Source organism: Perissodus microlepis, chromosome 18 (assembly GCF_051167445.1).
Source record: "Perissodus microlepis isolate ML-2025 ecotype Zambia chromosome 18, ASM5116744v1, whole genome shotgun sequence".
NCBI lineage: Eukaryota > Metazoa > Chordata > Actinopteri > Cichliformes > Cichlidae > Perissodus > Perissodus microlepis.
This window is the reverse complement of record NC_140478.1, coordinates 27,655,358-27,678,098: the sequence shown is the minus strand read 5'-3', so window position 1 is coordinate 27,678,098 and position 22,741 is coordinate 27,655,358. Positions and strand designations below refer to the sequence as shown.

The 22,741-nt window shown below is 39.8% G+C and overlaps 1 protein-coding gene across 1 annotated transcript in view; it reads right to left on the bottom strand.

Moving 5' to 3' along the window:
* LOC146368064 (contactin-associated protein-like 4) overlaps positions 1-22,527 on the bottom strand; it is a 143,532-nt gene extending 121,005 nt beyond the window's left edge. Inside the window, exon 1 of the mRNA XM_084911306.1 lies at positions 22,172-22,527. Within this exon, the coding sequence (XP_084767432.1) occupies positions 22,172-22,256 (85 nt within the window). The 5' untranslated portion in view covers positions 22,257-22,527. The remainder of the gene's footprint in view (positions 1-22,171) is intronic.
* Positions 22,528-22,741: the final 214 nt, after the last annotated feature.

The following is a 22,741-nucleotide window of genomic DNA, read 5'->3' as shown; positions in this document are numbered from 1 at the left end:
TTGTTCCCTCCAGATTTCCTCATAGTTGTACTTTGTACTCTTTAAACATGGCTGTGACTGCAGCTATTGAAATGGCTTTACTTTAAAGCAAATGGCTCTGATATTGTTCGCTTCATTGAGCCTTTTATTGTAGTAGAAGGACTATGATCTCCAAATGAATCATGGAACAGAACCAAATGTGAAAATCAGTAAAAACTTTATATTATCCACATTTTTATGGATCACCTTTAAACTTCACAACAATATTCTAGGCCTTGGGGGACATAAGTACCTGGGTTGACTAACAATTTGACCTTGGCCTTCAATGTTAGCACCTAAGGTCAAAGCTGACCTTGAAAAAAACTTTCAAAAAAACATATTAAGTACTTTATGTCAAGCTTTACTAGGTAATAACTAGTTTAAAACTATCCATGAATCACTTTTTCCAGATTAACGTTGATTCAAAATACACCAGTATACCACTGCTCATTATTATTGTTTACTCCGCCATCCGTTGTCATTCTTGTGTTACTCCATTAATCTGGAATTAATTTGTAACTGTTTGATATGATGTTTCACCACTTAAATAAGCACAAAGAGAGTAGTTATGAATGCGTAACTGTGGTTTTGAGACACTCAGAGGTAACAAGCGATTCATTCATTTGCACTAACAGTTTCCCAACTGGTTCTTTAGAAAAGATCATCATCTACCATTTACTCATTTCATTTCTTTACTTGTGCTTTGATAGTAAGGCAAGTTTTGTGTTGATGTATTATGGTAATGCCACCCTACTTCGGCAATATAGAGGCAGACCGCTGACAGAGCAAACCAGATGGGCAGGTGTGAGATTTTCCCACTAAACCATCTCTAGGGTTTACAGAGAATGGTCTGAAAAAGAGAAAATATCCAGTGACGTGCTCCAGAAAACATTTCTAAATGCTCAGCTCAACAGATGAGCCACAGACAACCAAACTGGGTGCTACTACTGTCAACTAAAAATAGGAAACTAAGTCTTAAAATCGCACAAGCTCACCATTCAGTGTACCCCAGTGTTGCTGCTGTTCATCTCTATCCCTTTATAACCACAATGCACCCAGCTGATGATGGTGGTTCCCAGCAGAATAATGTGTTAAGTCACAAAGCTCAAATCATCTAAAACTAGTTTCAAGAACATGAATACGAGTTCACTGTATTCAAATGACCTCCATAGTCACCAGATCTCAGTGCAACAGAGCAGCTTAGGGATGATGATGGAGATTCACACAATAGATGTGCATCTGTCTGCAGCAACTGTGTGATGCTATCATGTCGATATCGACCAAAATCTGAAAAATGTTTCCAGCCAAAATCTTACAACTAACATTAACATCCATTTGCACCATAAAGTTAAACTTGACTTGACCTTGAGTCCAAAAACATCACTAGTTGCAGAACTTTTGAGACTTCATCAGTCAGCCAGACAGACAATCATTAGAGTCCTTCTTTCAGCTCACATGAAAAAAAGCACACAACTTTTCTACGAGATGACACACAAACTGATAAACCAGCATCATCACACCAAAGATGAACTCCAATGCCTTTTCAGAAAAAAAGCTGGTCTGGGTGATCATGGTGGTTAGGGAGCACGAGATTGTAGGTGGCATTACTCCAGACCAGTATTACACACATTTGTTCTCAGCCTGCCTTAAATTGAATCTTTTGCTGAAGCTTGAAGTGTTTTATCTCCAAGTTGATAATACACCCTGTAGAGAAATTCAATTTTTTGGTGTTTGGTTGCTGGGTTTAGAATTTATCACACAACTGCAGTATGACCGGTCAAGACCTGAAATCCCCTCAAGCTGCACTTTTCTCCCTGAGGACCAATAAAACACACGCAGCTTGGATAACCCTTTACATTTCATCTCTGGAATAATATCATGCTGTAATAAGAGGGAAATAGTGTGATACCACTGGCAATATAAAAACTTGCAAAACAGGTCAATATTTCATGAAATTGAAACAAACACTGATTTTCATCTAATTTATGGTTCAGATTTTTATTTTATCCTCTTAGTTCTTGTTACTGAAAGTTTAAGAGTTAAAATACTATGAAAAAACAGCAGCTTTATGTTTTCCACATACATTTCTTCATTATTTGTAAAGCACCATAATAGTTCTTGGCATAAAAAAAAACATACATTCTTCATGGTCATGGTCAAAACACCTACAAATGTAGTTGAAGAACAATTTTAATAAGGGTTGTTTGAGAGCTGCATTCACTGATTGTTTTTAGGTATCTGAGGTGTTAAGGGATGAGTAAAACTCATCTGCACAATTTTCAAGGGCATTTTCTGGGAAAGAAGTTTGCAGCGGTGAGCACCTCATAGCAAGTTTCTGGATTGAACAAGCATGCCTCCATCTCATCTTATCCCAGCATCCTCCTGTGTCACACCAACGAGTGCATGTCCTTCTTCACTACATCCATGAACCTCTTCTGTGGTCTTCCATTTTTCCTCCTTCCTGGCAGCTCCATCTTCAACATCTTTTGTCCAACATATCCACTATCCATCCTCTGCACATGCCCAAACCACCTCAACTTTGCCTCTCTAACTTTATCTCCAAAGCACTTGATCTAAGATGTCATTCTGATGTATTCATTTCTAACCCTGTCCATTCAGGCCATTCCTAGTGGAAATCTTCAAAAGCATCTTCAAGTCAGCTACCTCCAGATAATCACAGCAGGTCTCACTACCCTCTTCTAAACCTTCCTTTTCACTCTTGCTGTTATCCTTCTGTCACAAATCCCCCCTGACACTTGTCTCCACCCACTCCACGCTGCCTTCACTCTCTTCTTCACCTCTCTTGTACTCCATCCATGGCTTTGTTTGCTGTACCTCTGCTACTTTTATCTGCCCGGTTACACCTGTCTTTCTCTCATCCACAGATGTATTCTTGCTTCTACTATTTCATTTCTCTTCTCTCCAGAGCATACCTCCACTTCTCTAGGCTCTCTCTCACCTGCTCCCTACTCTCACTACAGATCAGTGTCATCTGTGAATACGATACTCTGCGGAAACTCCTGCCTAATCTCATTTATCAACCTGTCCATCACCACTACAAACAAGGAAGGTCTCAGAGCCAATCATTATACCTTTTGTTTCTTTAAAAGTCATGGTGACAAAATCTGCAATAAAGAATCACCAATTTAAATTAAAATCACCGTAAAATGCTCTTAAAGTTCACTAAATTTCACCCAAATTAAGGTTCCAAGAGCTTTGCTCCCTACAAGTTCCACTTCCACCATAAGTAAACAACATTACGTCTTCATTAGCGGCTCAATACAGAATGCCAACACATCACCTTTTCTGTCTCAACACATCAACATCGGGGATATAATTAGAGAAGAGAAATGATGAGTTCCTTACCAATAACAGGATTGGTTCATATGTTTCTCAGACAGTTCCCATGGATTTTTCTAAAGTAAACTATTTTTCCTTCCATCTCAAACCCGTGTAAATTTTCCTGACACAAAATATAACACTGTTTCCATTTTAAGGGATGCAGAGAATGTGCATTATGGAGTAGGTGGGTTGGCTGTGCCACAAGCAGGTCCAGATGTGAGTTCAAGTCGAGCCTCTTTTCTCTGTTACTCGCTCTTTAGTTTTATTTGGAAAATCTAATAAGTTGGCTTACAGAAAGAGCAACATGAGGTGTAATATAATTTATAATGATGTTAAAAACAGGATACTACACTCCATGCCATCTACATAGTTTCTGCTTGTGGTTATGCACAGTAATAACATTATCTAGTAAAACTACTGAACATTTTGGATCATTTTCATGGGGAAGACAGAACTAGAAAAACTTTTTAAAAATGATCCAAAACCCTCTTAAATGCCCCACAGAGTTGAAAAGGGGGAAAATCCCTGTGGGTGCATCCACTATGAGGGACTCCGTTTTTTAATCCAGTGTTAATCTAAAACTATTCATGAGAACAGCTTTAAAAAAGGGATGCCTGATGGCTTAGATGCAAAAAATAAATCAATGAATATGTTATAAATGTCTGATGCAGCTGAATTCACATCCTTAGTGCCTTCAGCCCAAAGTCATATGAGATTAGATTTCAGTGGCTATGATGAAAAAAAAACAAGGAAATTAGACCCTGACTAATTCTTTAATGCAGAGAAAACTCCCCTGTAATCGTTTCAGGAAGTAGCGACACTGACACAAATACAGACAGATCCGACCACTCTTAGCAAAAATCTATTGCTTAAACGTTCACTTCTCTGGACAGACATTAATATTTATAGCACTGCTGCCTTGCAGAAACCCAGTACTCTAGAGGCTTTGCAAAACTGAGGGCTGCATGGGAACACATAGACACTAACACTCCCTAAAAAGCCAGCGGGGGTGAAATTGTAGAAGAGGTTCAGCGTGTCACAGCAGGGAAACAAACAGGGGAACTATTAGCTAGACGTTTTTTCTTATCATCCCTTTTTTCTCTCCTTCTTCATTCCTCACCTCATCCTAATCCTCCTCTTCCCCTCTGTCTTCTCTACACTCTTATCCTCGAGTGCTTATCATTTCTTTCCCCATACACAGTCTGTTCTTTGCTTCTCATGAAGTCAAATCATCTCCAAGATGGGAGGTGGGGCATCCAGAGAAGCAGATGGAGGCCGGTACACACATACAGCAAAATCAGTGAGGGATAAAATGGGAAAGGCAGAGGAAAATGTCACTGCAGTTGTGAGAAACACAGAGGGAATACTCCAGCCAGACAGCCTGCTACCCCTAAAATTTAGCCTTTCATACTTTATACAGCTCTCCTCACTTCTCATTCCTCCTCTTCCTCACTGTCCACCTATTCTCCTCATCCTCTTCTGTTTCACCTCAAAGTGCTTAGTTCTGATTTACCGCTGTCTTGTTGTGTAGAAATTCAGCCTCACCCTTCTGTCTTTAATGGCCACTGACTCAGCTCTGTCCTCCTCTCTAATACAAACTGACTGGCCGTGCTTCTTCTCATCAGCATTCGCTGCAGAATATCAAAGGAGCAAACTGCAGAGCTATTGGACACTGAAATCATAAAAAATAGTCAGCAGAGAGAACACTGAACTATGATCAGCATCCATTCTGGTGTGTAAAGATGACACCCTAGAGCTTGGACTGAGGTATAAAGTAAATTTGATACACCAGCTACTTAAAACTGACAGCAGTAAAAACTACTGTTTACAGTATGCTGCACTGGAATTTCTGACTTTGTAACAAAATCCTGAAAGAATATTGATTTATTCCATTTTCCATAGCTTCTGGAAAAGTATTATCAGCCCTGAGGTTAGGTTTGACGTCCACACTGAGCATCAGAATGTAGAAAAAAGGTGATTTAAGTACGTCAGAATGTGGCATGTTTGTTGCTGATTTTCCCCACACAGACATCTGTGAGATTTAAAGAGAATGTTCTGAAGAAAGAGAGAAAATATCCAGTGAGTGGCAGCTGTCTGGATGAAAATGCCGTGCTTATGACAGATATCAGAGGAGAACGGCCAGACTGCTTTGAGCTGATAGGAAGACAAAAGTAACTAAAATCATCAGTCATTACAAACAAGGCATGCAAAAGAGCATCTCTAATAGACAAAACAGCGAACCTTGAAGCAGATGGGCTACAGCAGCAGAAGACCACACCGAGCACTAGGCTACAATGTGAATCAGCTGATTCAGTTTTCAAATGGTTGGGTCAGAATTTGGCCTAAACAAGGTGAAAACACAGACCTTTCCTGCCTTGTATCAACAGTTTAGGCTGCTGCTGGTGATGTGTGGGCGATATATTTTTGGCACGCTTTGGTAGTGGTTTCAACTTGCACATGAAATTAATGCAGACTCCATCATCAAACACCAACTTAACTAAACTGTAATTATTGCCTCTAATAAGGCAAATAGTAGAAAACGGCTTGACTAAACCAGAATGAAATGAAAACTTCCTGGAGTGCAATGAAGCCAGTGTGTTTGTTTTACCAGACTTTTTGTTCTGGCTAAACTCTTTTCCAACATTTCTCTATGCAATTAAAAATCAGTAGTAGTAGCAGTAGTGGCAGGATCTACTCTGTGAGTGTGAAAATTAAACCCAGAATTATGCACAAATTCCCTGAATGAAACGAACTGATAAATTGCTGAGTTCAGGATGATGCGATAATAAACAACTCAGAGTTGTATGTAAATATCTGGTTGTTTGCTCAAAAATTGCAGACACCAATTAGAATTTCTTGTTCCATCAAATTTTTAACTACAGCTAAAATTTGAAGATTACAATGTTGAGAAAGCTGAAAATACAACTTCCAGTTTGCTTTCTGGACCAATTACGGACAAATTCGGAAACTCTGGTTGGAAACTTTATTCACACAGGTGATCTGAGCTTCTGACATACAGGGAAAAGGGTGAAAAGAATTCCAGCTGCAGGCCATGACACAAACCTTCAGTACTACAATTGTATTAATACGATACTGGTGTTAAATAACACTGAGTAGTTTGTTTGAGGGAAAAAATGGGCACAAAAGAGAAAACACTTTTGAATGCAAGTGTGTCCAATTCAGAAGAAAAGCCTTGTCTTTCAGCATAAACACTAGCTTTGCAGGAGAATTGCATGGACTCTATATTCCCAGTATCTAAGTCACACTGTGAGGGCAGGATGATGTCGGCTTTTCCATAAGTGGAAAGGAAGGGGTCAAATGATGTTGAAGAAAAACCATTTTCACATTGCGACCTCATCTAGGGAGCATCTGACTGAGATGCAGGGTAGACACAAAGGCCAAAGGATACAGATGATACAGAGAATACTAAAGATCCCCAAACGATGACTCATTATGACTTTTATGACTTCCTTACGCTCTACCACCAGGCTGCAATGAGTACATCCACAAGGCAAATATCACACCAGTGCATATGCAGAGCTCTAACTACTAAGTTCAAGGAATTCAATTATATAAATATTTTTCACTCTTCAACAGTGTCTTGTACTAAAATAATCTAATTAATTAGTAATTGGTGAATTTTATTGGGTTGCCCCATGAAGCAAATTTGTAACTTGACATTCAAATTGCAATCAATTAAATATTCATCACGTTCATATTCACCCAAAAAAGTTTTTTAAAGTCTTTTAGAGCTTATGATCCCCAGAGAACAAACCCTGATGTAGCTGGTGTCACTGCAAAGCTTTTCTCTACCACCACCAAGAGGCCAAAGTTTCAGATATGTATCAGATATAGATGAGACAGTGTGTCATGAACATCAACACCATCCACCTGTAGAGTTTCCATATATCATCCAGGCATGCGTTCTTGTCTCCTTCACATTAAAGGGGACCTAATGCATTCATTTTGGGCACCAAATACTTATTTGTCAAATCTACTGGAGCCTTTTCATCATTAAATTCAAAGTATTTCTCAAAGTATTTAAAGCATAATCTGTTATTATACTAACTGCAGAAGAACTTTGACAAATGTGTAATCTGTCTCATGAAAGGCTAATCTCTGCTGTAATAGAGGGGGAAACAGCATGGCAACTCTGGTAACTAATGCAGTTAGAGCTGGTAAGTTTGATGTCCTCAGTATATATATCAAATGATGACACTCATAACTAATACAGTATGAGCTGCTGCAAATAGAGTTTTAAGTGTAAAATCCATTTACTGTTAGAGTCTACAGTCTCAGAGTGATGGAGCATCGTGACCTCCACACATGAGAGCTGATATCTGAAGCGACAACAAGTCATCTTTGATGACAATGGCTGCATTTGATAAATGGCTTCATTGTTTTGGGAGTCAGACTTCTGCTAGGGACATCCTTGAACAAACACCAGTCCAGCAGGTCCTAATATCACAAGGCTGGACTGTAGCTCCCTTTTCAGCTCCTGGTTTAACTACCTGTTCCTGGGTTAATAAATCCAGATTCATGACTGGTGGTTTCTCGTTTGCTCTGCAACCTTGACTTCATCAAAACCCATTCATGGTTCCACTTTGCCAGCACGCATTTCCATAAATGACACTAAAGAAGAAATATGAAGGGGATTTACCCTCAGTTACTTTCTATCCCCCCCATCCCAGCTCTTGCTGATGCTGCCCTCTCATGAATCATAAACGGCCGGGAGGTTTGCAAGGAATTTCACCACATATTCACACCAAATGACAATGCCATTGTTTTTCTCAGCTACCTCACTGAAAAGCAATAAATTCCCCTGAGACAGGGCTGCGCCACACCTGAAATGACTTCAAGTTCACACTCTCCATCCTCAGGATTTTCTTTACCAGATTAATCCTGGAACAGATGAGGGATACTTCATGAGCACAGAGATTTAATCAAGCCCTCCTAATATTCCCCTGGAGCCTCCACAGCTTAAATAACCAACTCTTTCTAAAGGCAGCCAATAGCCTTCATTGGGTGAATAATAACACCTCTGATTTTGCCATTTAGCCTTCAGCATCTCAATAATTTACTCTAACTCATATTAAATCCCTTCAGCCTGCAGCAGCTGAATAATCAAACTTTTCCTTCAGCATCAAGCATGTGAATAACCAATAACGGTGCAGATCTTACAGCCTAATTAGCTTAGAAACAGGTTACTAAGTTCAAGATAATGAATGTAGAATTACCTGTCCAATTATATCAACCATCATGAAGCTCAGTCATAGGACAAATGGGCAGAGGCAGTCTGACACTCAGTAGTCTGACACCTGACTCATAAAGAGCATTTAGTTTGACTTTCAGGCAGGACACCTCAGGCTCTCTCTGCAGGCAGAAAGTAAACTGACTACAAAGTTTTAATTTTATTTGTCGTACTGGGAATGTGGTGACTCAGAGGAACCAGTGAGTCACCATCATTTAAACACAGAGGGACCAGGGCGAAAATGCAAATCAGTGTACACACACACAGCAGGGATCGTGTGGTATTATCTGTCATTAGGCTAGGATTAAAGTCACTCAGTGTTCTTGAGATTATCTGTCATTAGGCTATGATTATAGCACACACTCCAGCGGATGTGAACCAGCTCAGAGGGGAGATAAAATCCTCAAAGAAGACTGATGAGAGAGGGGGAGAGTATTATGAAGATGAAGACATGCAAAGTAAAAAAAAAATTCCATTAAGGCTAAACAATTTGATAAAAATATCCAAATGCAGTTTTTCTGACCAATTTTGCAATTTCTGTTTAAATTGGAATAATTTTCCAAAAACTGAACCAAAGATTTTGGCCCAGTAAACAAGATATTTTTAAATCAAGAGTAATTGCTGACATTTCTTACATAAATAAATATAGGGACATGTAGGAATAATTTAAACAAGCCAGCAATAACACCGGGACAGAGAAAGCAGATTAAGTTTTCCTTTTTCTTGGCTGTAAACACAGATGTTCAGCTTAAAGGGTGACAAAATGAAAATATTGAGGTCAACCCATGTATAAGTATTCCACTTTTGGCAATGTATAATGTCAGTAAGAAGGGCTGTCCTTAATACAGTCATTTCAGGCAGGTGCATCTCCAAGCCCCACCCACCTGCTGTTTAAACCTTCTGTTTGCAAAGAGCAACCAATCAGAAGGATGTTGGCTTAAAGGGACGGCGGATTCACTGTATTCACTATTGTGAGTACAACATCAAAAAACAACAAAAAAAAATGCAAAGTAGCAAAAAAATGCAGTTTCTCTGATGGCCACTTGAGGCTGGCTCCAGAAATGAGACAGTTCAGTCCCCTTTAACTTCCATGTATAAACACGTGAATTTCTTTTGCCATATTAAGTTCTACATAAGAAACAAGAAATGGGCATTTCTGTGTGAAGCCTGCTTGTTTAGTTTTTTTCTAGGTACTCTGGCTTCCACCAACAGTCCAAAACATGCACCTTAAGTTAAATGATGCATCTAAATTGAGCATGGATGGGAGGTAGAGAACTTATACAGGAAAAAAAAGCACTGAATGTATGATTAAATGAGCCTTGTAGTCTAGAGAGCTACATAGATGTCCATTTTCCATCTCTATGGTCCACCCCCTCATCTGTAACAGCTGTATGCAAAATGATCTGTTTTATAACTCAGCTGTTTTCATTTGGTTAAGGCTTAATGTTAGGACAAGTGCTAATTACTGTCATTTCTGGTTCTAAAAAACCAACACGGTGGTGGCGAGAATGCTCATGTTTAGGATTCAACATGCGAGGCCCAGAAACCAATGAATGCAGATTATCCCTGCAGGACATGTGCCCCACTATACTTCAAAAGTTGCAGGCCTCCAAACTCCTCAGATGCCAGTCCAAATGAACATCTGCGAGATGCCCCATGCTAAGTCCAATCCACTGAGGCCCTCACCCCACAAAACCCAAAATACTCATTACCAACATATCTATGCCCTAATGGGTCAGAGCTGTTTTAATTTATTTTTGTTTTAATGTTGTGATTCATCAATGTAAAGCCTTTCCCCCCTAATCCTGATGAAAAGTGAAATATTGTTAGTGAAGAAACAGAAATATCAAACCTCTTAGGGCGTATTTTAGCTCCTTCAGTTCATTCTGATAAACAGCTTTAGCCAGACCTTGCCCCTGGCAGCGGCAGAGCACTGAAACAAATGAAATGTGGAGGGAAAAGTCGACGTGGATGATTATTAAGTGAACGATGTGCTATAGGTGGACTCTCTGAGGAGTAAATAGCTGAAGGACAACTTATTGGTCTCAGGCATCTGTGGTTTGTGTTTGGTTATAGCTTATAAATTTCAGAAACTCCTCTGGGTCCAGAAGCTTTTCCATCTCGGCTATAAGGTGGTTTTAATTTCATGGCAGTGCATATACTTTGAGTGGCAGCTTTTGTTTTCTAAATTTATATACCCTCTACAAATGTAGTTTTTCATGTTTAGATTTCCCCTTAAAAACCATTCATCCACATATTGATTTATCCTTAATTCTGTAAGATGTCATGGTATGGCTTTTATAAGTGTATTCTTCATCTCAGAATCATTATAATTTTTATTGCACAGAATAAATTAAATACATAAAATTCCTCTTTCTTCTCCATCCTAAAGAAGAAATCTGCTAATGTTCATACTAATACACAGCTAGGCACAAGCTTCGCCTTCTGTATGACATTATTGTGTGTGTGTGTGTGTGTGTTTCTTTTTTCCAGCTGCACGGACCCATTCCCCCCACAAGGAACATTAAAGTTTTATTTCTTTTCATCTCGTTTCTCTTTCTTTCAGGGAGCACACTAGTCTTCATTCTATCGACTCCTGAGCCTGCCTCTGTCAATGCAGTCTTACGTTTAATCCACCGGTAATGTTCTAATATAAGTAACTGAGATTTACTTCATTCTCAAATTATCTTCATAGCATGACACAAAAGACAAAAAGTGACCCTTTTACTGTAAAAATTGAGTAACTGAATTTATTGTTCGGTGGTTACTTACTACATTAAACTCAAAGGCACAGATCTTCACTCTCTGCACTCTGCAAAGTATTTTAAGATCCTTCAACTCCTGTTTTTAATGTTACGGCCCACATCTTCACAAATAGTGGCACAGAATCGTTTACAATAACCAAGCTGTGGAAAGCCCAAGTCACACAGGCCTAGAGAGTGGTTTGCGACCTTCTGATCATCACCAATCATGAGGGAAAAAATGTGTATTCCCCCACTGAGTGCAGGCAATTATTGGTAGTTGCAGTAGCTGAAGAATTACTGGTAAGTTATCCCTATTTTGTCTAATTAAGGTGATTACTGGTAGACAGTAGCTTGAAATTGGTTGCAATGATGTATGCAGCTTGTCTGCAAAATGTTGCAACCTTCAAAGTAAACATGGCACCTTTTAATTGATTGCAGCAGTATGTTAGAGCTTTTACTTTGGGTGCAAACCTTCACCATTTTGGTTTGAATTGCACTTTTTTACAACTGCTTTGGAAGTAAACAACATTGCAGACAAGTCTGTGTCTCCCATCCAAACTGCAGGTACAATCACATGGAGGTTTTAATTGCTGCACTGCCCTCTTTGCGGCCAACTTCATCTATCAACAAGCAAGCAGTGTTTTTCTCTAGTGACGGGAGGTTGCCAGTAGGTCACCAGCCTTGGCCTAACTCAAATATTGTATTCACTACCTACCAGAGCAAAAAATAAAGACAAGATAGGGAATATAGTGGACCAAAATCAACTGTTTCAAGTTATTCTGTATTTTGGGTGCAAGTATGGATTGACAAACAGATATGTTCACAATGTGAAGTTTATTACTTGATTTCATCCTGCTGATGTTTTTAGCTTCTGGCATTCAACCCAAGGGGTCAGGAAAACGCTTTTTTAAATAACTACAATTACTTAAAGCATTGGACATGCACATACAAATGATTGCTTGTTTCTGAATTCCATGTTTGCAGCACCTCCTTATAATAAATTAGAGATGGCACAATACCACTTTTTAATGTCCGATACCGGTTCCGATATTATAAATTTGGATATCTGCCGATACCGATATGAATCCGATATAGCGTATTTTGTAATCAATAAAACTGTTTTTTATAAATATCATGCCCCATTTTGTAGTACTTAAGTTTTAAAAAACAAGAGACTGAAGCTATTCTGTTATACCTGTATGCAAATACACTCCACCCAAAACATCTAATAAATTTAAACCTACACCATCCTCCCTATTCTGATATTTTAAAGAGTACTTACCTACCTAACTAATAGGGTTGCCAACTCCCAGCAAAAATATTAGGGAACCACCCCCCGCCCTTAATTGATGTAATCAACTTTAATTTAATGCAAGTGTAAAACAAATGCACAGAAATCAATTATTTTTCTACAATAATTAAATAGATTCAACATCTTGCTTCAACAGAATTGCAGACTGCACAGATGGTACCTTTCCAAAGGAAAAAGTACTATAGCTTACTAGGGTGTATATTAGACTTTTTAGTTACTATATACAATAATGGATTTCTATACATTTAATCAGATGACCACTTTTGTTGTAAGATTCAGATAATTATTTATTCAAAGTTTTTAAATGACATAACAAAGAAAAATATTTATTTGTGCCCCCCTTTCCCTGTTAATGCCCTACCTGGCCCCCGACAAAACTTTGCTAGACCCGCCCCTGCACAGTTACCAGCCGCCAGCTGTAGAAAAGGATCCTGGTGTTATTTGTCTCTCATAAACAGTTCATAACTTCTCTTCAACTCATCCATGTCACCTAAAAGGTAAACCTGTTTCTCCATCACCTGCTCAGCTCTGATGATTCAGTAAGGACATCTCCTGGTTTCAGCTTCATGTTTCCCTCTCATATCCAAACAGATATCATGACCAGCAGGTTTTACAGCTGTGGCTCCAGCAAACATCAGCTGATACTAGAAATTAATATTAAATACATTCTAACAACAGCTGATCACGCTGAAACGTGCTGCTGTTGTTTATCCGCTGGTCTCCTCTTTCAAAAAAGTGGGCGATAAACAAACAAGAAAGACGGGACTTGTGGCAGAAAAGCCGATCAGCTGATCATTGATCAGTTTCATGTTTGAAGTAATAACAGGAGAGGAAGGGGGAGTGAATGAGAGAAGTAGATACAACTGCGCAGCAAAGACAGAATAACTCCAGCTTTGTGTCTATTTTTTAAATTCTAGCTGAAGTACGAGACAAATCGCTTCATTTTCACCTCAATATGGAACTCTGATGGCCAGTCCAGCTGTGGCTCAATATATCAGTTGTTAAGCTTAACGTGGAAATACTATGCAAACATGCAGGGATGAACTTACACACTTGCTTTACTTCTCTGGGATAGTTTTCACCGAGATGAAATGCCGTGGTTAGGAAGCATGTAGCGAGGCTCCAAATGCTCCAACAGACCACCGACAGGTCTGGCAGACAACAGCTGCTCTATCACGTGACACATACTGCTCCGATGCGCCGAGCTGGGTTACGCCAAGTAATGCGTTTTGTGATGTGATTTTGTGATACTTCGGATTGGATCACATTTTTTATTTCTCTCCGATATCCGATCCAGTAATTTAGGTCAGTATCGGACCAATACCGATACGTAATATCGGATCAGTCCATCTCTATAATAAATACATGACAGTTAGTCATCTGCAGTGTACTGGCATCACTCCCTATCACAGCCACATGGCAATCTTCCTTTTTGGATTACATAAATGTTTAAACAAAAAACATATCTGCCATATGGCATGGTCTGCAACCTCAACCTAGTCTGATTTTCCAGACCACTGTCAGCAATCATAGGTAGACCCCAGCTGAACAGCTCAGCAGGTGAGCCAAGAGATAAACATTACACTGCAGCCATAACAGTAAACAGTTTATGACATATGCGTGAAATTTTGAAGTAATCAGTGTATGAATTCTTCAGTTATGACAAAAAAATTTTTGTGCCTTTTATCGAAAAATTGTAAACATTTTTCGTTGAACCAAAATGATCACGTGTGCCAAACACAGACAACAGTTTACCCACTTCAATCTCGGCAGCTGTATAAGCTGTGCAACTGATTATATGCAGTGCCACTATATAAGATGCTTCACAGTAAATAAGCAGTTCTTTTGTTTTAGCTGAATGTTGTTTCCAGCGACTGCCGCCTGTTCCACTCTGTCTGTAAGGGGAGCGAGAGGCCTACAAGGTTCTGTGAGAATAACAGCAAGCCAAAAAATGTTTAACCTTTACAAAATGTCACTATTCTGTTGGTATAAAACTCAAAAACATAATACACACGTTTTCTTTTGTATTGTATTCTACACTACTTTTACTTATACGAGTATTCATTGCCACTAGTTTGACTTCAGTCACCCACTCATCTTGTTTGGATGAGCAGTTCTTAAGAAAAGTGCAACGCACAATCTGTCCATTCTGCACAATCAAAAACAGAATGAGTCAATTTATCCTTATTGTTCTCTTCTGAAACAGTAACGTAATGATTCCTGCATGTGGCATGTTCAGGGGAAATCTGTAAATATTACGTCCGAAAAAATAACCTGGGTTACTCTCTCTCCAGACGCACTCCCGCAGTGTCGTGGTCGCAGGAAGAACGGACAATTCGAAAAACAAGATTCCTCCTCCACAGCTGTCTCCAATGCACAAGCATAAAAATTCATTACTGAGGAGGCGGGAGACCAATATTGCACCCAAAGTAGCCTCTTCAAAATCTTTTTTTCATAATTTGAACAGATGGAAAGCGTGTGCTAGAACACCCATACCTCTACGCTACAACTTTTCCTCCCCTGGAAGTTCATTACTTTACCACAAACGCTTCATCCACCTACACTTATATAGTACACCAGAGACAACAAGCTACTCAGAAGGATCTTAGGACTCAAATAAAGTGCATGATATTAGACTTCAGAGATTTACCCCTTGAATTTCACTGATAGTAGACTAGATATATCAGCAAGAACTGGCTGAATTTCCACAATAAGACTTGGTTGATGTCAGCGAGCGTCCACATAAATGAGGTATAAACCTCTAATGTGGATTTTTTCTTAATTGTTTTCTTTTCTGAGTAATACTGTCAGGAAAAGTAATAGCTTTCTTCATTCTTCATAATGGAAATACACACACGCACATAAAACAATTAACCAATAAAACCCCTCAAAAAGCAAAAAGCAAAGCTAATTAAATCCAGTAATTAAAACAGGAGTCTCAAAATTCGAAGTAGCACAGCGCTCATATTTAATAAAAATAAATCAGAAGAAAACAGGTCATGATATAAAACTTTTAGAGGGCACAATTAGAGACACAGCAGTTTTGAAACAAACCTCTAATTACATTACTGTTATTCAACGCAGGGCTTCACTGTTCTGCAGTTTCTTGCTTTGCATCAATTCTACCCACTCAGTTTAGCAATACAATTTGGCTCCTTCAATGCTCAGTGCAAACCGCTCCACCGTCAGGTTGTAGACACATTTGTGGTTTTAGCTGAAATTCTGTTCTTGCAAGGTGAATTTTTAAGAGATTCACATGAGTAAACTCACCGCTCTAGTAAATGTTTCTTTGCTGTCTTAAAGATTTTGCAGGTCAACCTTCATAGTGCAGGTTGTTTCCCAGCAGGCAGCTAAAAGGATTCACTATAAGCTCTGATGTTCAACATGCTTCACACCGAGGCTGGTTAATATTGCTTTAAAATTCCATTTAAGCTTGACATCTTCTCTTAATAAAGATTAAAATATTAATTGATATTATATAATATATACATTATATGCTATTATATATATTAATAAAATAAACAGTTTCTTTAAAACTTACTGGAGCAATTAATAGCCCCCAAATAATATTTAACCTTCAGTATAGAGAACTTTATTTTTATTGTCTTCCTCCCATCAGCCCTAACCAGACACAGCAGTTTGGTCCCCTCCCTGAGCCTGGCAATTGGGAGTTCTCCTTCCCACTGTCACCAAGTGCTTGCTCAGAGAGTCATTTAATTGTTTTCTTTCTGCTATTGTACGATCTTTACCTTGCAATAAAATGTATTGATGTGACTATTTGGCTGTCCGTCCATCTATTCTCTTCCACTTATCCTTATCTGGGTCACGGGGAGGTCGGGGTGGCTGGAAAGCAACCCTATAGAAATTAATAAATAAAATGGAATTGAATTGAATCCATTTGCAAATTAACAAATTAATAGTCATCTACACATCACAATTTCTGTGCATGAAATAAAACTAAAAAGCATCTGCATCATAAATGAAATGTTATAATGTGTCAGTTTAATTATTAACTTTCTGCCACTGTACATATGTCCCCCTCTCAATCAGCAGTCTGTCAGAATAGGATAGAACCATAGACAATATAAAGTGTGGATGTAGTTACCATGACGTCACTGTGTGGTTTCTGAAAGACTTGAGATGTGTTTTCATTGTTGCCTTTCTGTGTTTTGAAACTGGGACCTAATTGTGAAACTGCAAGCTAATGAGAACACCTCAGATAATCCTCCCTTCTGAAACTTAAAGTGACCAGAATTCACATAATGGACTTAATCTTTTATTTTGTATGACCTAAGAAGACTGGCTGAACCTGAACACTCTTTAGAAAAGTGCTTACTGAAGTTAACTCCGTGGGCGGGTTTCCTATAGAAAATCACGGGTATCGTCCCTGATGGCTATTAAAACGTCTGCAGGTTTGCACTGGCTTCACTTTTCATGTCCAACATTTGTACCACCTATAGTTAGGACCTTCTTCCAGACAGTAGGAGGTGTATGAGAGTAACTTTCCACATTCTGCATGTATATCTCTGTGTTCAACACAACAAAATGGAGCAAAAACATGTTTCAAACAGGAGTAGTGGTGCACTGACAGCACATTGTTAACACAATTCAAGCACCAATGGCAGCTGACAAATTCTACAGATTCTATGTTTCTATATTCTAATTTTCAATTCCATTTGTACTCCTGCATTTAGAAAAAAGCACTTCTATCCACATCAAGATTTGCTAACAGTTTGTTTAAAACCTGCAGGGTTTTATTCTCATTACCTCATTCTGACACCTAAAACTGACCTGAGGCTCGAGGCTCCAGCTGATAAACAGTTACTCACTGTTTTTGGAGCTTAAATGGATATTTTAGTTTTTATTTTCGTCATATAGCAGCTGCTGAACATGCATTGACTCTTTTATGTTTTCATATTGGAAGGCGATTAAATGCACACTGGCTTTACGGCCCTGCGGGTAGCTGCTTCACACACCGACTTCCCTGAATCTCATCAGCTCAACTCCAGTGACAAAGCAGCTCGCTGCTTCGGCTAACAAGTCATCCGAGCGCCGTCGGTTGTTAAAATATGTATCTCTACTTTGTTGTCATTTAGTGCCACCTCCATAATGAACAGTGAACTGTCTCCGTGGAGAATTGAGATGTGAGGCTCAGGCTAAGAACTTGCAGCTGGGATCCCTCCATCTCTGCAGTCTTAACTTATTATGCTGCTGTGGTTTATGGTCCGTGCATGATGAGTGTGCTGCTGGGTCACGCTGAGCGAGATAATCACAGACAGAGACAGATACAGAGAGAGAGAGAGAAAGAGCCTAGCCAAGGAGAAAGAACCACAAAGCAAAAAATAAAGAAAACTGAGAGAGATCGACAGAAACACTGACTGTAACAGTCGCAGTTATTTTTTAAATATTCATGCAATACTGGCAGGCCACTGCCATGGCATGACTTGTATGTATTTTCTAAGCTTTAAGTATGTGTTAGTAAACAGCCTTATCATTTAAAAGCTTCCATAAATCACTGATTTTTCCTGTCACTGAACATGTGAGACTCACTTTAAAAGCTAATTCAAGGCAAACGGACAAATCCCGAGATGGAGATCCATGATGCAGTTAGCTAAGCAGCTGTTCTAGGGAGTAAATTTCACTCTCGGTCAAACATGAAGAGAAATGTTCAGACTACGGGTTTTGAACCTGTGGCTCTGAGCCTCACGCAGCTCTTTGTCAGTCTCCAGTGGTGATCACCGCAGCTTTGACAAGAAATAAAAAGCTGCTGTTGGCTGTTCCCTTGTCACAGAGGGTAGCGCCGCATGTTTCAACTGGCAGATTTTTTACGCTGGGTACCCTTCCTGACAGAGATGGATAATGTTTTTCTTTAACAGTTAATTATCATTGCTGCCAGTGATTCTTTACATTCTAATTGTAACATGTATGCAATATGCAGTAATAACTCCTGCACGCTGTCATTTACAATGATGCTAATTTCTTCTTTCCCAACTTTTACTGTGGGTACACCTCCTCACACATAAATACGTACATGTGGAGCTGACAAGACGCAGCTGCATTGCTGTTTGTTCATTATTTGATGACAATATGTTATGTTATTTTAAGTGCAAAAGCTAAAAAATTCTCAAAAAGTGTTAAAGCAACGAGGGCAGAGCTGAATAACATGTTGACACCTTCCACTGTTCATGCGTCACTTGTGCTTCTCGTACAAGTAAACTGCAAATGTGTGGTGGTCTCATTCTGACAAGAAAATCAAGCTGCCATCACAAGTTTTGCCAGATTTTTTTGATAAAATAGTTTCTTGTTGTTGTTTTGTTTTGAGAAATGAAAAGCAACATTTGAAAGATTTGCTTTTTCAATCAGAGCTCCGTTATAAGGGGTGTTTTGCAGCCACATCACAAATTAAGTGTTTGAGTTGTTTCAACCAAAAACAACTACAAATAGAGACATCTTATTCAAATGTGGGATTGTTGTGGGAAGCCAAGCGCTCTGTTGCTAATAAACCCTCAGATAAGCATTGCCAACAGCATCTACAGATACGCAGCACACCAGAATAGACTTTTTCACTTCTACTATCTTTGTCTCAGGATTACAATTGCACATATTACGTGTTACACTGCAAATCTTCTGGATTTCCCTGTTAGCTTTCTTGCACGTGCAAAGCTGGCACAAATGACTTGTCTGTTATTCCTGTGATACCGATGGCAGGCGACTCCACATACAGCTCCACACACCTTCAAGCTGAGCTGGAAAATGTGCAGAAACACATCTATAAGAGGAGCAAGGTCTCTCAGAAAAAAAAGATTTTGGATCAAAAAATATTAACAAACTGTTTTCAGCTTCACGTGGAAGGACTCAGTGAGCAGGGAGGACACATGCAGAGCGAGAAAGATGAAGAAATGCGGAGGCATGAATTGGAAGAACAGTGATGGCGCAGTGAGACATCCTCTTTGATCCAGGTGTAGAGAAGAGATTTGGGTAGAGGAGGACAAAGAGAAAGACACTCGAAAGGAAAACAAATAGAGACGCATCTCTTCAGTAGGACAAAGGGAGTGGAGAGACACTGGCAGGAAACAAAAGGAAGGCTAAAAGAAAAACGCAACAGGCAGAGAGACAAGTCGGACAAGGAGGAACGGATGGAGAGTTTGCACCACATCTGAGTGAGAAGCAGCATGAAAGCAAGGAGGAAACTCAGCAGGTGGAAAAAGAGAGAGAGCCTGATATTTTGGTGAAGCTCTAGATGTTTTATTCAAGGAGGAAGGATGGAAGCTACAAAGCCATCTACTCTAACTGCTTACACACGGCTTTGTCTACACTCATTCCACAACACCATTTATCCATCATCTGTCTGCAGAGTGTGTCTCTTTCCTTACCTCATTACTGTTAGACAACAAAATCACACACAAACTGAAAGAGACTTTTTATGCGCCTTGTTGCTCCTGGTAGTCTACAAAGGGTGAAACATTAGGATTCTCTCTTTGCTTTTATGTTTAGTTTGGTATTTCCACTCAATGATGTTTCAAATTATATAGAGACAAATAAGTTTCACAGAACTGTTTCTACTACTGTGTCTCAGAAATCCTAAACCTACAAATATGCAAATATCCATTTCAGAAGATGAGATGTTTCATTATTTCACTTTGCATTTGTCTAAGTGGCCCGCTCGTATATCCTATACTGGGGTCTCAGTGCAGCCCATCACAGTCCAGCTTCTCTCCTTCCCTTAAGCAAAGAAAATTCACTTAACAGGGGAGAAGATGAGGACTAGCTGCTCCTTGTAAACAGAAGGTTTGAGCAGGCAAGTGGCTGCGTGTATGAGATGACCATATATATGATATCGGCTCTCTAAAACAACACACATTGTAACGAATAGAAAAAGACTGAACCTGTGCTCTGACTTTATTATTTGAAACTCTATTAAAAAAATGAATATCCACCACTGTAACAGCAAAGTAATGACAGCAAAATATGAAAATCATAATAGGTTCCATTTAAACTGAGATATAAGGTGAGCTGAGAGCCCCCCCCCTTCAGCAGATGAAAAGTGAATCCAGCCTTCTGGTGTCAAAGTGCCCATATATCATTCTGCACAGTGAAGCTCAAACATCCAAATGCATTAATAAGCACAACACTTCATGTATTTTCATGACTACGCCCTTCTATCAAGTGGAAATATTCAGGATGTCTAGTGCATCGCTTTAACCCGGACATGCTCGCAACACTCAGCCTGACAAATGTGGTGTCTTTGGAAACTTTGAGGTCTCCACTTGAATTTCAAATAAAGCTCTGCGAGTGTGAGCAATGTTTGGCTGCACAGCAAGAGTTTCTAATGACTGTGGGATTCAGGGGGTCAGTGACTGTAAATATGGACGCGAGAGGAAAAGGGAACATGAAAAAGAAAAGTGGAGGACTTGCACTTTCTTCTATGGAGAAGAAAGTGAAGATAACAATATTTTACACAAATCACGTCTTTAAGAGTGTAAGGTAGGAAAGCTATGAAATAAGAAATGAAAAGAAATCACTGAGCTGCGAGAAAAGAGAACAAGACAGGAGGGCGGGAGAGTCATTTTGCCATCTGTTTCCAATGTGTACAAGCGTATGGCATCTCCCTCTCTGCTCCTTTTGTCCATCTCTCTCCCCTTCGCCTCTTCTTTCGGGCAGAGGAAGAAAACAGCAACGCCCAGCTTCACATTCCCACAATGACACATAACTAGAGACCTGGAGGCTCACTAATGCTCAACTCAGACATGATTCAGTGATGAAAAGTGACATTTCTTCACCTCAGACGCAACCCAGCATCCTCTCAGTCCCAAGCCCACATCTACTGTACAAGCTGCATTCAACCTCTCTCTCTCTCTCTCTCTCTCTCACACTCACACTCACACTCACACACACACAGCTTCACCCACACTCTTGTACTCCGGGCAGGCTCAACATGCTTTGCCAAAATTAACCAGAAAGCAAACACATAACCTTGGATGAACTCGATTCAGCGGTTATCATAAAGGCTTCAGCCTACAGAGGTTTGAACACACAGCTGAGACCTTTTACTGACAAACACTGAGCTTTGTGAAACCTTCTGGGCTGCAGCATCCTAAATACAAAGGTTTTCAGGAGGCACTGTGAGTCTGAGAATCAGGAATATTTGGAAAGATGTAATACAAGGGGCTTAATGCAAGGGGAATGTTTTCTAGGGAAGTTGACTTGTGCAGGAGAAGCGTTTGGCTTAAATGTTGCTCTAATAAAAATATCTTTAAAACCAATCTACTTCTTTAATTTCTTCTGATTGGCAACGAAGGAAAGCTGAAAGCTGATGAAGAAGAAGAAGAAGAAAGCTCTTTATAAAGCTCGAATGTTAATTTAAAAAGTAACAAAAACATATCGGTCAACAGGGACCCCGTGTTTCTATCGCTCTAATCAGATGAATGGTGTCGTGTTTTAAGCAGACTCCCCGCACTTGCTGCGCTACCTGCGGGAAAAGTAAAAAACGCACAGCCGGCTCACCTTCTCCGGTCGTCCCGTATGCGCAGGAGAGAAGCAGGGCGACCTGAGCGATAATCCCAGCAACTCTTTTAGTTCCCAGATCCATGGTGAAGCGGTGAGAGGCTGCAGAGAAGCCCGGCGGCTGCTGGAGGAGAGAGACGAACGAACTCTCCTCTCCAGCTCCAAGAGAGATCTCCTCAAACCAGAACTGAAGGGGAGGAAGGGAGGCAGTGAGGGAGAGTGAGAAAGAGAGAGAGAGCGAGTCGAGGGTCTTACTACGCGTTCCCAGCGGCAGCTTCCGTGCGCCTCCCTCTCCTCTGAAAGCTCTTCTTCAGTCCATCGATGTTTAATAAGCACAGTTTCAAAAGCCCTGCGCCTTGCAAGATTGGGTCCTTCAGTTCCAATGGGGTAATAAATCCTGCCAGGCAGACTCGTTTCACGTGAAATGCACATCCACACACAAATCCACGCCTTACTCAACACTTCATTTTTATGGTGTGTGCATTTTAAATCTCACTAACTCGAATGCTTTTTATTTACAAAAAGTAAAGTAGTTGTGCAAGCGCCTAAATTTGTGTACATTTGGAGCAA